This window comes from Oryzias melastigma, linkage group LG22 (assembly GCF_002922805.2).
Source record: "Oryzias melastigma strain HK-1 linkage group LG22, ASM292280v2, whole genome shotgun sequence".
NCBI lineage: Eukaryota > Metazoa > Chordata > Actinopteri > Beloniformes > Adrianichthyidae > Oryzias > Oryzias melastigma.
The window spans coordinates 23,440,309-23,456,631 of NC_050533.1; the positions used below are offsets into that span (position 1 = coordinate 23,440,309).

General features: G+C 41.6%; 2 protein-coding genes across 4 annotated transcripts in view; one reads left to right on the forward strand and one right to left on the reverse strand.

Annotated features, from left to right (window-relative positions):
• Nucleotides 1-3,886, reverse strand: part of commd8 (COMM domain containing 8) — a 9,168-nt gene extending 5,282 nt beyond the window's left edge. Inside the window, exons 1-3 of one of the 2 annotated variants that reach the window (XM_036209919.1) lie at nt 3,757-3,886; nt 3,520-3,598; nt 332-487 (exon numbers count right to left, since the gene is read on the reverse strand). In XM_036209919.1, coding sequence (XP_036065812.1) covers nt 332-487; nt 3,520-3,598; nt 3,757-3,758 — 237 coding nt within the window. In that variant the 5' untranslated portion in view covers nt 3,759-3,886. Of the gene's footprint in view, nt 1-331; nt 488-3,519; nt 3,599-3,681 lie in introns of both variants that reach the window. The other variant, XM_036209920.1, reaches the window with a different exon arrangement.
• The window catches only part of atp10d (ATPase phospholipid transporting 10D), a gene marked incomplete in the record, with an annotated part of 37,533 nt that continues 25,005 nt past the window's right edge, over nt 3,796-16,323 (forward strand). The window contains 3 exon segments of one of the 2 annotated variants that reach the window (XM_024272177.2): nt 3,796-3,916; nt 7,775-8,125; nt 8,204-8,398. In XM_024272177.2, coding sequence (XP_024127945.1) covers nt 7,857-8,125; nt 8,204-8,398 — 464 coding nt within the window. 2 annotated transcript variants of the gene reach the window in all.

Here is a 16,323-nt window from a genome sequence, read left to right on the forward strand (position 1 = left end):
AACGACTAATCGACTATTAAATTAGTTGTCAACTATTTTAATAGTCGATTAGTCGTCGATTAGTCGACTAATCGTGGCAGCCCTAGTTGAAATGTTAATGTAACTTCTCTACAATCAAGTAGGAACTTCTGCAACAGTTTCTCCTGACAGAAATGACAGGAATCACCTGTAAATCACTGCTATCAACAAAATTATGTAAAAAAAATAAATATTCAGTTTCCAGTAAAGTGAGAAACAACATGAACAAAACTCTTTGGATTTTAACAATGAAAGAAGATGTTTTCACATAAGGAATGAAAAGGAAATAGGAATAAAATGTTTTGTCAATGACCTCCTCATCTGCAGCGTTGCTCCCCACTGACCGACAGAAGACGGCCGTCAGGGAATCCCGCAGCCGCAGCCACTCTTCCAGACTCCAGGAGGCGCCATACTCCCCCCGACGGGGAGGCTCCCTCCCACACAGCCCGTCCACCAGCCTGTGACAGAGCTGCACAGAGAACATTCCTGAGGTCATTCTACACCAGTGTGAGAGGTCACGGGGTCAAAACCAGCTGCAATGTCGGAGCGGCTTTCAACCGTCAACCAGCTGGTTCCAGAACCGGATCGGACAGGACATCCGTGACACAGAGGAATTTTATCCCAGCAATTATTGGGATTCTCCTGATCCTTTCTGTATGTTTTTGGCACGTAAAAACTCAATCACACTTTCAGTGATTTCAGCATCTTTTTATCAAAACGTTCAGCTCTTCAGGACATTTCTGCTGCTACTTTCAGTATTCATAAACTTTGTATTTTTTTTAAATATCGAGCAACATTTGTTCCATTGGAAATGAATGAGAAATTGCTCAAATCCTTCCAAAAATTGAATGCACTTTGAAACTCGTAAACTTCTGCAAACTTTCAGTAAGAGAAATCATTGAAACTTGGAAAAGTTCAGCAACTTCTGGGTTTTTTGGAGTAATTTGGTATTTAGCTTTTATTTTAGCAACATGCTAGCTGTTTTTGGCTAATTTAGATATTTTTCCAGCTTTTTAGGCTAATTTGGAATTTAGCTAATATTTTAGCATTATGCTAGCTGTTTTGTCAAAATCAGACTTTTTAAAGCTAAAGTGTTAGCATTAGGCTAGCTGTTTAGTAAAACAAGATATTAAGTTCTTTAGACAAATTTGGACTTTAGCTAATATTTTAGCATTATGCTAGCTTTTTTTGTCAAAATCAGACTTTTTAAAGCTAAAGTGTTAGCATTAGGCTAGCTGTTTAGCAAAACAAGACATTAAGTTCTTTAGACAAATTTGGACTTTAGCTAATATTTTAGCATTATGCTAGCTTTTTTTGTCAAAATGAGACTTTTCTAAGTTATTTAAGCAAATTTGGAGTTCAGTATTTTAGCATTATGCTAGCTGTTATGGCAAAATTAGACTTTTTTAAAGTTCTTTAGGCTAACTTGGAGTTTAGCTAAAATTGTTGAATTATGTTAGCTGTTTAGTCAAATCTGATGTTTTTAAGGTCTTCGAGGAATTTTGGAGTTTAGCAAATATTTTAGCATTATGATAGCTGTTCTGGCAAAATTAGACATTGTTCAATATATTGGCAAGCTTGGCAGGAATTGTGTTGATCCTAATCAACACAATTCTTGTGTTTTTTCATGCTGTAGTGTTTTAAACAAATGGGAGCGATCTAGAGGAGTTCAATTTTATATACACATATATAGCTTTTTTAGATTTGTAATTAGTTGTTTGTTGCATAACTTGTACTTAGTGTGTTTAGTATTTTTATATTTGAGAGTACATTTGAATACAAAAGTACACCCAATTACATGCTAAATGTGTCGCATGAGTTTTCTATCAAGAGTTATGCACTCACAAATCCAAAGTTAAACACGAACAGACACAAATTCCAGATCAAGAATGACACCCAGATGTTCTGAGTCTGTTTCCTCTCCCTTCACTCCTGCTTTACATCCGTATAGTCAGACAAACCCTGGAGGTATCCTATAGCCAAAAAGCTGCTAGAAGGGCTGGTGTGATGACATCATTTTGGGGCGGGGCTATTCAATTATGTTTCCTAACCGGAAAGTTCAGTGAAGCTCTAAGCTTCTGCAGATCCAGGAGTGTTGGTGGAGTCCTTCTGTGTTCTTCCGTCTGGAGCCCGGACTCTGATGCTGGACGAGCAGAACTGGATCTCATTGTTTGATCCCAGAGGTCTTCTGTCAGGCTGAGGTCAGGACTCAGAGCAGATCAGTCCGGTTTTTCCTCACAAACGGGTTCATCCATTATGAACCTTCCTTCTGATCTGCTCTGCTACCATGTAGGATCTTGTTCCCACAATGTTGGATCACGGAATTGTCCAGAATCTCTTGGTTTGTTCCAGCATTTTAACTGGATCTAAAACCGGCTCCGGAGACTCATCGTAATCCTCCACCTGACACAATGCAGTCCAGCAGGTGTGGTCTCCATGGCAACCTGCAAACCCAAACTGGCTCATCAGAGGCAGAGGAGGTTCATCTCCTCTTTTCTAGAGTCCAGAGGCAGCAGGCTTTACCCCACTGCACCCCTACTCTGCAGCACTTGGTGAGGGATGCAGCTGGTCGCCATGGAAACCCCTTCCCTGAAGGTCTGTGTGTTAAGGTCTCCTGAAGGTTGGAGGTCTGCAGTGATGAACCTGCTCTGTGAGCTGATGCTCCAACACTTCATGGATGAGGAGCTGTCCTTCATCATCTCCTCCTGGTCTCGTTCCCACTGACAGCTGACGGTGGAATATTTCAGGAGTGGACTTGTTAGAACAGAATCACTAGAACTCATTGAGCTACTAACCGTTCAGATGTTTGCAGAAGCAGTCTGCTTAGCTGTGGATGTGGAGGACGCTCCACGCCTGAACTCACTGATCTGGATTTGTGAAAACTATTGGATATTTTCCTATAAATAACATGTGACAAAGTCAAGGCCCGGGGGCCGGATCCGGCCCTCCGGGTAATTTTATCCGGCCCTCCAGATCATTTTATTTTATTGTTAATAATGACCCGATGTTATCTTGACCTCATTTCTAACTTGTATAATTTTGACAAAACATATTTTTATGGAGAGTAAAATATTGAAAGTTATTTAATGTTTAAGTTGATTTATTCTGGAATAATATTGCTGTCTTTTTATTGTTCATAATTATGTTAAAGAGGTGTGATTTTAAAATTGAAAAAAAAAAATGCCATTCTGCTAGCTTTTTGGACTATTTTGTCATTCACTAAGATTTTAAAGCTATTTAGCTAATATTTCAGCTACATGCTAGCTGTTTTGACTAACCTAAGCTTTTTTTAGTCTAATTTGGCATTTAGTTAATATTTTTACGTTTTTAGCTATCAATTTCAGCATCTTCAGCTATCAGCACTAGCATCTTAATTAATAAAAATGTCAAACTTATCAGGAATTTTAAAATTACTCGCTTCCGGTTTTCCACAGATCCATTTCAAAATAAAAGCATCCCTCTTTTCGGATCAGAACCCCGCGCCTCTTCACGTTCGCTCACCTTCACGCAGTCCGGTTCTGTTAAACGGTCCAGTACCTCCATGTTTGTTTCTTCTTCCGCATTCTGTAGATCAGCTGACCTGTGTCACATGACAAGATATGGTACGTTCAGTGTAGCTCGGAAAGTGCAGCTCTTGACTTTTTGTAAGGAGTAAAATGTTACAGTCAGAATAATATCCGGAACCGGCATCTCTGTCCGAGCCGGGCTCCGGGTTCGCCTCTCGGTGCTCCAGCCTACATTTGACCCGGTTCGGGTTTCGGTTTCTCCTCCTAGAAATCCGGGGCGGCGTGGATGTGCAGAACCGGGCGGACGGCTCCTGTCATCCGGTCTGGCGTCTTTACCTGTCGTCAGTCGGAATGAAGCAGAGATGAACCCGAGCGGCGCCACCGGACCGCAGGTAAGCGGCTCTGTCCCGAGCACACGCGGGGCTGCGAGCGTTCGGGTTCTGGGCGGAGGGGGTCGGGCCCGGCCCGGCCCGAGCCGCAGGCCCCGGCCGGTCCTCAGGGAGCTCGCGGGCTCCCTGAAGGTCACGTTTGGACCAGGTAACCGGTTTGTGATCTGCATCTGTCCAGAGCGGTTCTGGAAAGAACGCAGAACTTTGTCGGTTTGCTCGGATTTATGAACCTCGGAGCCCGGAACTGCAGTTCTCCGAACCCGACTCACCCGGTGTTTAGGCAGACTGACTGAAGTTCGGTTCGGGACTGTTGGACCACTTCCGTTCTGCATAACAGCCGCTGAGCTCACGGGCAGCATCTCAGGTTCGATCCACTATGCGACACAAAGTACTCTCCAGACCTAGACTTTTGGACCACCAGAACCAGGCCGACCGAGCCCACATTCTGTGGGTCATGACTTTTTGACCTTCATCTTCCCTGATGTGGAGCATCTCTTGGCTGCAGAGTTCTGATGGGTCTATGGACCTTCAGAACCACTTCACACAACTTTGAGTTGATCCCGCCCGTCCTGTCACACATCCACACCTGGGATGTCCAGAACCAGGGCAGATTGGTTGTCATGGTTACAGTCTGTGTCATTTCAGAAGCAGGATGGCCCAGATTACACTTCACTGGACTCTGGTGCTGCTCGGATCTGATATGCTAAACAAAACTTTTTTATTTTAATTTTTTTAACCTTCATGTCAGTGATGATGCTCCAATCATGGCTGGGAATGTCTGGATCTTAAACCACAAAACAAACAAACAAACAGCGCGGTTCTGTACAGACAGAACCTCATGGACCTCCTTCACCTCCAAAAGCCTCCTTTGTCATTTTCACAAGACCTTCTTTATTTGTGGGTTAATGGTTAACCAATGAAAAGAGGGCTGACCACCACCTTATGTAAAGTGTGTATGTGTGTGGGGAGGGATACCACGGAGGTATAATCACGCTCAGAACTAGGGCTGCCACAAACCAGTATTTTAATAGTTGACTAATCATTGATTATTTTTTCAGATTAGTTGACTAATCGGGTCATGCATAAACTGGATGTAAAACACACATCTTAACCATCATTAGCTTTAAACTAACTACAAACTAGATATATAGCATTACCTGTGATATTTCAGCATGAACGCTGTAAGATGAATTTGGCTGCTGAAGATGCTAGTGCTGATAGCTGAAAATGCTGATAGCTGAAAACACTGAAGCTGATAGCCAGCTGAAATATTAGTCAAATGTCAAATTAGCCTAAAAAACTGGGGAAAACAAGCCTAAATTAGCCAAAACAGCTAGCATGCAGCTGAAATATTAGCTAAACTCCAAAATAGCCTTAAAACCTTAATAAATGCTAAAGTAGTCCAAAAAGCTAGCAGAATCACTGATTATTTATTCAGATTAGTTGATGTTAGAGTTGTACATTTATCAAATATTTGCTCAGAGTGTTTTAACTTCTCTGGCTTTAATCTTCTTGTCTTCACTGCTTGAGGTCATGTACAACTCGCATATCAACAAAAAGGAGCCAATCCTGAGATGAAGGTTATGAGACGCTGAGATGAAGCAGGAACTTGAAGAACCGTCATCATAAGTTTATGTTAGTGATAAATATGTAGACTTCATGTGATTAGAGGATGATATGATCTATCTGTAAAGGAGGATTTTGACGGAGGGCCTTCAGAGCGGAGGGGAGACTGGTTTCAACATTCTCTGTCTGTTCTCTGTGTGGAAGTAAAATCTGATTTAAGAACTGATCTTTCTGTTCTTCCTTTCAGAAAGCGCAGGTTGTCTAAACCTAACAATCGACTAATCGGGTCATGGACACACTGGACATAAAGCACACATCTTAACCACCATAAACTAACTAAAAACTAGATATGTAGCATTACCTGTGATAATGTAGTGTGAATGCTGTAAACTGAATTTGGCTGCTCAAGATGCTAGTGCTGATAGCTGAAGATGCTGAAATTGAAACGCTTTTATAAAAGATCAGAAGATGATCGGAGGGGAACTTAAACACATTTTCTATCAGTATTTTTGTCCAATCTGTATCAGGGGTTAAAATAATCTGTCTACTAACAAGAAAACGCTGCTTTCTCCTTCAGACTTACGTTGATCATGTTAACAAGTAAAAGATTACAGTAAACAAAGAACACAAACACTGGAGCTCTGGTGTTAAAGGGTTAATAAATAACACAATTAAATTGGATTAGCGTTGTGATCTTTATATTTTAAACTAAAAATGATCGTCCCTTGTTGTGTTATCAGCAAACGTTTTATCTTCTATTGTTGTTTGGATAATACGTTTGAAACAAAAACAAACCCAACAACTTCCTCTCCGTCTAACACTCCTCATTGTTGTTTCGGTTTCAGCCGTGTTCTGTGTAGGAGGAAGCTTCTCAAACCTGCGTTCACACAGAACATCAGAGTCTGAATGTTTTAGACCTCAAAGCAAGTGTTAATCTAGAAACATCTATAAACAATCGCTTCTAAAAGTAAATAAGTCAAAATGCAGACAAGAAGAAAAAACACAATCTCTGTGAATAAACTTCAGCCATGTGTTTGGGTTCTGGTGGGTCTGGAAGTTCCTGTTCCTCTTAAAACAGAAGAGGTCCCTGGTTACTGTTAGGAGTGTGCCAAAATATCGATATTGGGATATATCGCCACATTTAGTCTCACCAATTATCAATCTTTTCTTTTCGTTTGAAGAGGCTGTAAAATGTTATATTCGTCATCCTTTGGTGAGACATTCCTTCAGAGGTCGATGGGGCGCACGTCACGTGCACCAACGGGCCTGGCAGCTACTGCTGTTCATGTTTACTGTTATCAACACTGAATTTTACAGATAGTTCAAATTCAGATGGTATCAGTGCTTGTCAAAGACATAGCATTAAAACATACTTAAATTAAAATGTTTTCTTCAATATAGTGTGTGTGTTATTTGAGAGGATTTTTACCAATTATTGCAATATCGCGATACCATCGATACCATGTATCGTGCATCATGAGGTACCCAGTGATTCCCAGCCCTGGTTACCGTGGCAACAGAGTTTCTTTCCTGCTTCACATCTTCCTGCAGTTTGTTTTTTTTTTCACAACAGCAGCAGATTAGATTATTGCTAAGTAGTGCTGCCACAAACGATTGTTTTAATAGTCGACCGATCACCGATTATTTTATCCGATTAGTCGACTAATCGGGTCATGGGCAAACTGGATGTAAAGCACACATTTTAACGATCATTAGCTTTAAAATAACTAAAAACTAGATATATAGCATTACACTAGTGTGAATGCTGTAAGCTGAATTTTGTTGCTGAAGATGATGGTGCTGATAGCTGAAGATGCTGAAGCTGATAGCTAAAAACGCTGAAGCTGATAGCTGAAATCACTGAAGCTGATAGCCAGCTAAAATATTAGTCAAATGCCACATTAGACTAAGAAATTGGGGATAAAAAGCGTAAATTAGCCAATATTGCTAGCATGTAGCTGAAATATTAGCTAAAGTCCCAAATAGCCTAAAAAAATGTGTCTACACTCTGACTCCATATAATATAAAGTAACGACTAATCGACTATTAAATTAGTTGTCGACTATTTTAATAGTCGATTAGTCGACGTATCGTGGCAGCCCTATTGTTGATACCGGATCTTTTCAGACAGCTTTTAAGTCTGCTGTGCTATAAATGTATCTAACCGGTCCAGATAAACTCCGGTTGTGTTTGGGTTGCACGTCTCCTCAGACTTCAAGGTTAATCTGAATCCGATTATGTGTAAAACCTGCTGCTCTTTAAACTGAGGTCCAAACCTCTCTGTGTTGAAAATAGGAAGGATGAGTCCGTTGTGATCGTCCCTCGTGGACCACAGGGGAGTTGAGGGGCCACGGTGTGAGCCTCTGCCGCCCTGCAGATGGAGAGCTTCCACTGGGTGCAGCATCGCTGCCGACAGCTGCTGTCGACTGACTCGAGCCGAGGCTGGTACTCGGCCCCGGCTGGTTCGGCCAACAAAAGCTCCTCTCAGGGCCCCAGTGGAAAAAGGAGAACTGTGTTTGCCTGCCATGGCCCCCTCCAGCAGCAGTACGAAGCTCTGCCCAAGAAATACCAGGGCAACGCCATCTGCACCACCCAGTACAGCCTGCTGACCTTCATCCCCATGAACCTGTTCCAGCAGTTTCACAGGTCGGGTTCCCGTCTTTGAAAATCCGCGCCGAGCAAACCAAGCGCGGCGCTCTGAGACGTTTTCCCTGCTGTCTCCAGGTTTGCTAATCTGTATTTCCTGTTCCTGGCTCTGCTGAACTGGGTCCCCGTGGTGGAAGCCTTTGAGAAGGAGATCACCATGATTCCTCTGGTGGTGGTCCTCACCGTCATCGGCATCAAAGACGCCCTGGAAGATTACAGACGCTACCTGTCCGATAAGAAGGTCAACAACAACATGGTGGGAGTCTTCTGTGGGTGAGTGAGCGGAACGTCCTGCAGGATTTAAATCCTCTGAATATAACCTGGAATCAGAATGCAGGAGAATTCACTTCACAACCGGACCAGACGGCTGTTGATACCTGACGTCGGGCGTCCACTGTAAAAGTTACATATACATACAAAATACATTTTGTCAAATTTATTCTAGTTAGAAATAGAAGATAGATATAAGATAACATTGAGCCATTAATAACAATAAAATAAAATGATCTGGAGGGCCGGGTAGAATTACCTGGAGGGCCGGATCCGGCCCCCGGGCCTTGACTTTGACACGTGTTAAAAGTGATCAACCAAGCTTTCTCCACGCTGAGGAATAGGAAAGCAGACTCCTGCGCAGACAGAACTCATGCGGTTGGATCCAGCAGAGATCCATGGGGAGAGTGGAGTTTGATGTCTGTCTGTGGAAGATGTTGAAAAGGTTTATCTATTCAATTGGGATGGGAGGATTTCTGATCTGTGGTGCAGTCTTGGATGATGGCGAGAGGCGAGAGGTCGGAGCTCTGTGAAACATACAGACTTTCACAAGTGGATCAGACAGATCTATCTGGTTGGATCATAGGAATAGAAATTGATCATTACACCCTTATTTTTTTGTTTTTGCTAAATTCTACTCAGGAAGAGGTTAAATATAAATTTACAAAAACTGTACCTACAAACTGTTTTCAATTACTTTATATTTTATTCCTTGAATTGTTTTTTGCTGTCAAACAGCTGTTTGTGGTGGAGAGCAGATTTGATTGGACGGCAGATGAGAGTGACCCTAATCCATCATCTGATCTTTCATCTCAGTAACAGATTAGAAAATAGTTCTTTTGAGGAAACATTCCTTCAGGTCCACGTGGTGTCCTGTGCAGTTCCAGTCAATGCTGTTCTCTTCAGTGATGAAATCCCCCTTAGGTCATGGTGAGGGCAGTGCAGGGCCGCGGAGAAAAGTCTCCACGATTCCTCAACATTTGACATTCTGAGGAGAGCAGGAACATACCAAGTTCTGTAAACCCGGGACATTGGTGGTTCTGTCAGGTTTTAGAGGTTTTCTGAAGACTTGGACATCCTGAGTTTCCAGTCCTCTTCTTTTCCGTCCGTCCAAAGACGTTCTTCCTTGCTGGCACGCCTGTCAGCTGTGCTTAAACAACCTGTTCTCAGACGGCTGTAAAAGTTGAACCTTGACTTTTCTGTCCAGAGGAGTGGCATTGAGCTGCGTCACCCAAGCTGTTCAATGCAAACTCATCCCTCCCCGGTCTCAGTGTTTCCTGCTGCTGTTTGGGAAGCAGAATCCAGATCAGAATGACGGACGGACAGACGGCACAACGGGAAGGTTGCGTTCGGCTGTGAGCTTGAAGACCGGGAGGGAGCAGAGACAGAACCTGGCAGGTGGGGATCTACTGCGGCTGTGGACTCATGAATAGGTTGAAGCTACCGTTCCACATCCACAGGGACCACCTGCCGAGGAAGAGGACCGTCGGACCTTCCTTCACAGACGATGAGGATCTAAAAAAAGCACTTGAGTCCTACAAGAGCAACACGATCCGAACCACAAAGTATTCCTTCCTGTCCTTCCTCCCCAAGAATCTGTTTGAGCAGCTCCACCGCTTCGCCAATGTCTACTTCATTTTCCTGGCGGCCCTGAACTTTGTTCCTGCCGTGGAGGCCTTCCAGCCAGAGGTTTCCCTGATCCCCATCGTGCTGGTGCTGTCTGTGACGGCGATTAAGGATGTGTTTGAGGACTTCCGCAGATTCCACTCGGATCGTCTGGTCAACAGGCAGCTCTGTGATGTTTACAGCAGGTGGGTAAAGCCAGTGTTTGCTCAGAGGCTGCAGCTGAAGCTTCTGCAATGGGAACAGAGTCAAGTTCAAGCCTTGAAGCACAAGAAGACTCCAGTCGTAGCAGTACAGAATCCCAGGGGTCTCGGCCCCTTCCTGATGCCAGCTGGAATAAGTTGCATCTTCCGCCACAATATTCATGAGCCTGGAAGATGACAGTTGTTTAAAAAGGATTTTTGGATGTTGAATAATACCAACAATTTGCAAAAAACAAACAAAATTAAAAAAAAAAAATGTTTTAACGGATGCTTTGATAATAAAATTTAAGAGTTAAAGAGACTCTAAAGCACCTGTGTCAAAGTCCAGGTAATTCTATCCGGCCCTCCAGATCATTTTGTTTTATTCTTATTAATGACTCGATGTTATATTACACTTATCTCTAACTTGTATGATTTTAACAAAATGTATTTTTATAGATATTAAAATATTAAAGTTATTTAAGGTTTAAGTTGATTTATTCTGGAATAATATTCCTGGCTTTTTTATTATTCAGAATTATGTCAAAAAGTTACATTTTTAAAGTTTTTAAAAATTAGCATTCTGCTAGATTTTTTGGAGTATTTTGGTATTTACTAAGATTTTTTAAAGGTATTTTCGAGTTTAGCTAACATTTCAGCTACATGCTAGCCGTTTTGGCTAATTTAGGCTTTTTTCAGTTTTTTGGATATTTGAAGATAAGCTATTTTTTTCAGCTACATGCTAGCTGTTTTGACTAACCTACTTTTTTTAAGCTAATTTGACTTTTAGCTAATATTTTAGTTGGCTATCTGCTTCAGTGATTTCAGCGTTTTTAGCTATCAGCACGACCACCTACAGCAGCCAAATTCAGCTTACAGCATTCACGCTAGCATTATCACAGGTAACACTATATGTCTAGTTCATAATTATATCAAAAAGTTACTGAAAGTCTAAAAAATGTAGTTTTTTTTCTCGGCTGGCCTGATAATGCCTCGGGGTCTCCCCAGAAGAGCTGGAGGAAGTGACCGGGGAGAGGGAAGTCTGGGCATCTCCACGACCCGGCTTGGAGTTAGTCCCCTTGAGCGATGTTTGACACCCTGCTCTACAGCCTCATTTCCTCTGAGCAGTATGGGAGGGCATAGTTCTTTCTGCCGGGCTTTTTTTTTTTTTTTTTTTGGTGTAGAGTAGACCGCTAGCGTGTCATTGCATCATTGTAGACGACTAGAAAAACAACAATGGAGGTCATCCAGCAGCTCGTCTTCTTCTAGCTTTACTTTTTCTACATTGTGTATAACAGGAATTTAATGTTGTTTGAAAGAATATTATAGAAGAATTCAGCTGTTAAAAGGAAAACAGAAACGCTAGCTTAGAGCTATATTGGTGCTTTCAAATATTGTCATCCCAAAAACTCAGTACATAACAAATTAGTCAAAAACATTAGCATGTGGCTACAATAGAAGCTAAACTCTGAATTGGCCTAAAAAAATGTGAAAAATGTAAAAATCAGGTCAAAATGGGGCCAAATTTATGGAAGAAACTCCCGCAAACAAACACGGAAGTCCGTCACCTGTCTGTTCCTGCAGTTTTATGGAGGTTTGTAAATGATTCTGCGGAAATGCTCCTGTTTGACAGATCATCTCAGCTGTGTAGAGATGTGGAGGGCGGCGAGAGTGACGTGAAGCAGAGGTTCCTCATGGAATAATAACCAAATATTCTATTGTTTTTGTGCCGTTACTGTCCATGAAATTGAGTATCTTGCATAACTTGTGTAAATATGAACTTTGAACCAATTAGTCATTGCTTGGGTAACAATAAACAATAGAAAAGCTATTCATGTTTTTCCTAAAGGGAAGATTTATCTTCTGGTCACTTTTAGTAGGTCATTTGTAGATGATGGCTGTAAATCTCTCTGTTAATTTGTTTTTATGAGAGGATTTTTACCAGAAGCTGTCGGATCTTTCCAGTTTCACTGTGACCGAGCTCTAAATGTTCAACAAACCCTCTCAGGGTTTACAGTAAACTCCCGCCTATAGCTCGTACCTGGAGTTGGGCAACAGTCGTGACAACTACCCCGGAGCCGCCGGGAAATGAGACTGTTGGACTTTTGTCCCTGAAGATTACAGCCGCTCACAAACACTTGCAGCTTGAATCTGGAAGAGCTGTCGCGAGTGCCGTTTCTTCCCTGAATCCTCTTGGTTTGCTCTCGTCTTTTACATGAGCGTGCACAAAATGCGTCTCTTAACCCGGAGGAGTGTTGCTGTCTGTTTCCATGTAGTGCAGACACCACAGAAGAGGTCTTCAGAGGGCCTCGGTAAATCCAGACTTCCATGATAGATGGAACAGTGAAAGACGGTCCCTAAAGAACTGAGCTCTGGTGGAGGAGTGTGTTTCAGAGGAGCTCAGTTGATGTGTTTGTGTCTGTGTGCTGATCATAGTTTCCAGTGTAAGGCTGCTCTGGTCTTCACTGTCACTAGGGCTGCCACGATTAGTCGACTAATCGACGTCTGATCGACTAATAAAATAGTCAATTAATAATTTAATAGTCGATTAGTCGTTACTTTATATTTAAATGGAGTCAGAGTGTAGTAAAGTTGAAAGTTATAATGGTATTATGCTAGTTTTTAGGGCTATTTGGCATTTATTAAGATTTTGTTTTGGCTAATTTTGGCTTTTTTTAGGCTATTTTGGAGTTTAGCTAATATTTCATCTGCATGCTAGTTGTTTTGGCTAATTTAGGCTTTTTATTAAGGCAATCTTGGAGTTTAGCTAGTATTTCAGCTACATGCTAGCTATTTTGTCTAATTAGGCCTTTTCTGTTTTTAGGCTATTTTGGTGTTTAGCTAATATTTCATCTGCATGCTAGTTGTTTTAGCTAATATAGGTTTTTTTGGCAGTTTTTAAGCTAATTTGGCATTTAGCTAATATTTCAGCTGGCTATCAGCTTCAGAATTTTCAGCTATCAATTTCAGCCTTTTCAGCTATCAGCACTAGCATCTTCAGCGGCCAAACCCACCTTACAGCATTCACACTAGCATTATCACAGGTAATGCTATATATCTTGTTTTTAGTTAGTTTGAAGCTAATGATGGTTAAGATGTGTGTTTTACATTCACTTTGCACATGACCAGATTAGTCGACTAATCTGAAAAAATAATTGGTGATTCGTCGACTCTTAAAACAATCGTTTGTGGCAGCCCTCACTGTCACTGAACAGCCTCCTCCTCTGTCAGCTGTGCCTCCTCTCCACTGTCTCCAGAGTCGTCTGTATAAATCGTGAAGCACAGGGGGAACTCCTACATCCCTGTGGAGCGCCAGGAGGAGCAGGCCCTTCAAGCAAAGAGCTTTGAAGGGCTGCAATGAGGTTCATTAGGAATGATGTTGCATTCAGTCTCACACTGTTCTCTGTCAGACCTTCTTCCTCCCAGATAACGTCTGTTAAAGGGGCCATACCATGATTTTTTAAGGCTTTTAGAGTAAACTATACCAGAAATATTACCTTTGGAACACAAAAAACAAATTATTTTTGAAATGTTAGTTATCTTCATGAGTTTTTCCCTAAACAGAAGTATAATGACTCGATTCCTGAGGCTCCTCCTACTGCTGTGTGTGGCTGCCGCCCATTTCATGACGTATTCTGCATCTAAAAGGAAGCTCTGTGGAGAAATTGAGTGTTGGTGTTAGACTGGGGGTGGAGCCATCAGAGCAGATTCTTCCTGAAAGGGGCGGTCTCACTCTGTGATGTCAGATTGTGAGGACCCGCTCGTTTTCGTGGGAATGGGAGGGGCCTCTGTTCAGAGTGTTGGTTTTAGAGGATTACTCAGAAATGTGTGAACAGATCAAAATACCGCTTTGAGGTTCTTTATAGTGAGGATTGAACAGTATAATACACTTTGAAGTTTAAAAAGTTGTTTTTTATTTTATTGCCCCTTTATAAGATCAACTCTGTTTCTTATTGATCATCCATTTGCAGATTTACTCTCCTGTTGCACAATGTAATACTTAGTGTGGGGATCTCACCTGAAACGCCCCCAAGTTGGTTGTTGCTCACATTTTACAGCTAACTGACTAACTAGATTCAATTCAAACTTTTTTTTTTTTACTTTCTCTTTCATGCAATATTTTACTAGTGGTGTCAAACTCCCCGAGTGCTGGTGTCCTACATGTTTTCCAATCAACCTGCCATTAAAGATCCATATTGGAATCATTGACAGTAGAAATCACTGGACATAGCAACCTAATAGGAAGTACCCGCTGGTTTCAAGAAGGCCAAAATCACATAGACTTACAAACAGACCGTTATTACTTAGTCAAGTAGCTTTTGAAAAACATTGCATCATGTAGACATGTTAAAATAGAATACTACACAACTGCTTTCTTTGGTAATCTGACATTTTTACAGGTTCCTCATAACGTTTTTTTTTTTTTTTTTGCCTTTTGTATTCATGTCACCCAATCCATAGTAACAGGGGGGCCAGTTGAAGACCATTCAGGGCTCTTTCAGTTACAAAAAGTGAGCTCTGTTTTTGTTATATTTTCTCCTGTCATGCTAGGTGGTAAAGCTACAGTGTAGGGGTGTGTGAGGGCTACCTTAACTGTCAGTCATCCCTGTGACGCGCATGGGCCGCTTTTCTCCTTCAGAATCTGCTGGAATTACGTTGATCGTGTTCACGGCTGAAAAGTTACAGTATGTTCAAGAACACCAAACGTAAGCACGTTCAGAGTTAGCATGCATGTGTGCATGCTTTTTGTAAGCTTCTGTGTTGGCTCCAGTGATCGTGTGTTCTACGTTGCGCTTTTTGGTCATGTGGGATTCCACAAGGCTCCGTTCTCTGCCTTTTCGTTTTCCTGGTATTTTTATGTCCATTGGTTCTATAGTCCTAGATATGCTCCTTGACTGTCTGGATTAGGAAGGGTGGGATGGATTTCCATTTCCCAGCCGGTCTTCTCTGTGTTTGAAGCGAACCATCTTCAGTCTAGAAGTCAGAATGTATTCTTAAGCTTGATACACATATTGAGTATGTTGTGAAATAACTATTATTTTTCTCAGTTCATTGAAGACCAGCACAGAGGCTTTGATCCATGTCCTTTCGGCTGGATCGTTCCAGTTTATGGGGGTCGGGGGGGGATTTTTATGCTTTGTCTCTAGTTAGTTAGTCCACACGCATTTGATAGGATCATTGACTATAAATGAGAACTGGACCGAGTGAGCGTGACGTCACTCTACCTTCAGTGGCCCCAAGGTCAATGGAGTTTGAGAACCCTGATTTAAAGCATTTTTTCATTTATTCATCATCCTAACTATGAATATCAACTGATTCTATACATGTTTTACCTTTTTAAAGTCTTGTTAAACTTCAACTTTTATTTTATATTTGCAGTTGTGTTGTTGTGTTGTTGTTACTACTATCTGCGCAGCACTTTAGTCCCACAGTTGTAAAGCGTTATAAATATAGATTAGATAATTGAGGTAAGGCATAAGACTGATAGTTTCCTGTTCCAAACTGTTGGGGCTTTCTTAGGTTTCGGTTTTGTCTTTGTGAAGTTTCTTCACAGCTTAAAGTCGACCGTATTCAACTGTTTTAAGTCAGAACTTTTTCAGATGACATCCAGATTTTTGTAGGTCTTTGTGGGGGGTGGGGGGAGCAAACACACAGCTCACCAAATCCAAAAAACTACAGTGGAACGTTCTCCATAAACGATAATTTTATTAATGGTTTACTTCCAGTTCTAACCAAATGAAGTCAATTCATTCACCATTTTTTAGCAGTAAGGGCGTCGCCATGTTGGAGCCAGAAATCGTCAGTAATCAGTGATTGGTGGGAATTGGTCTGAGTCACCATTTCTATGGCAACAGCTCTCACCAACCAGGAAGGAGCTTGTTGAAGGCCACACCCCTTCCACTTGAAAGTGGGATCAAGCATTTTAAACGTTCAACGTTAGGCGACATACTTTTAGTGAGGCATCTGATTGGTCAGTTTATAACTTAAATGACTTAAAAAAAGAGAAAATAATTATTAAAATGATTATTATCAGATTCTAATTGGAGTCTCTGCCGTTTTTCTTCAGTAGATGCTTGTGTGACTACAGGAGAAGTCCTGCTATACTACGATGTTCTGAATGAT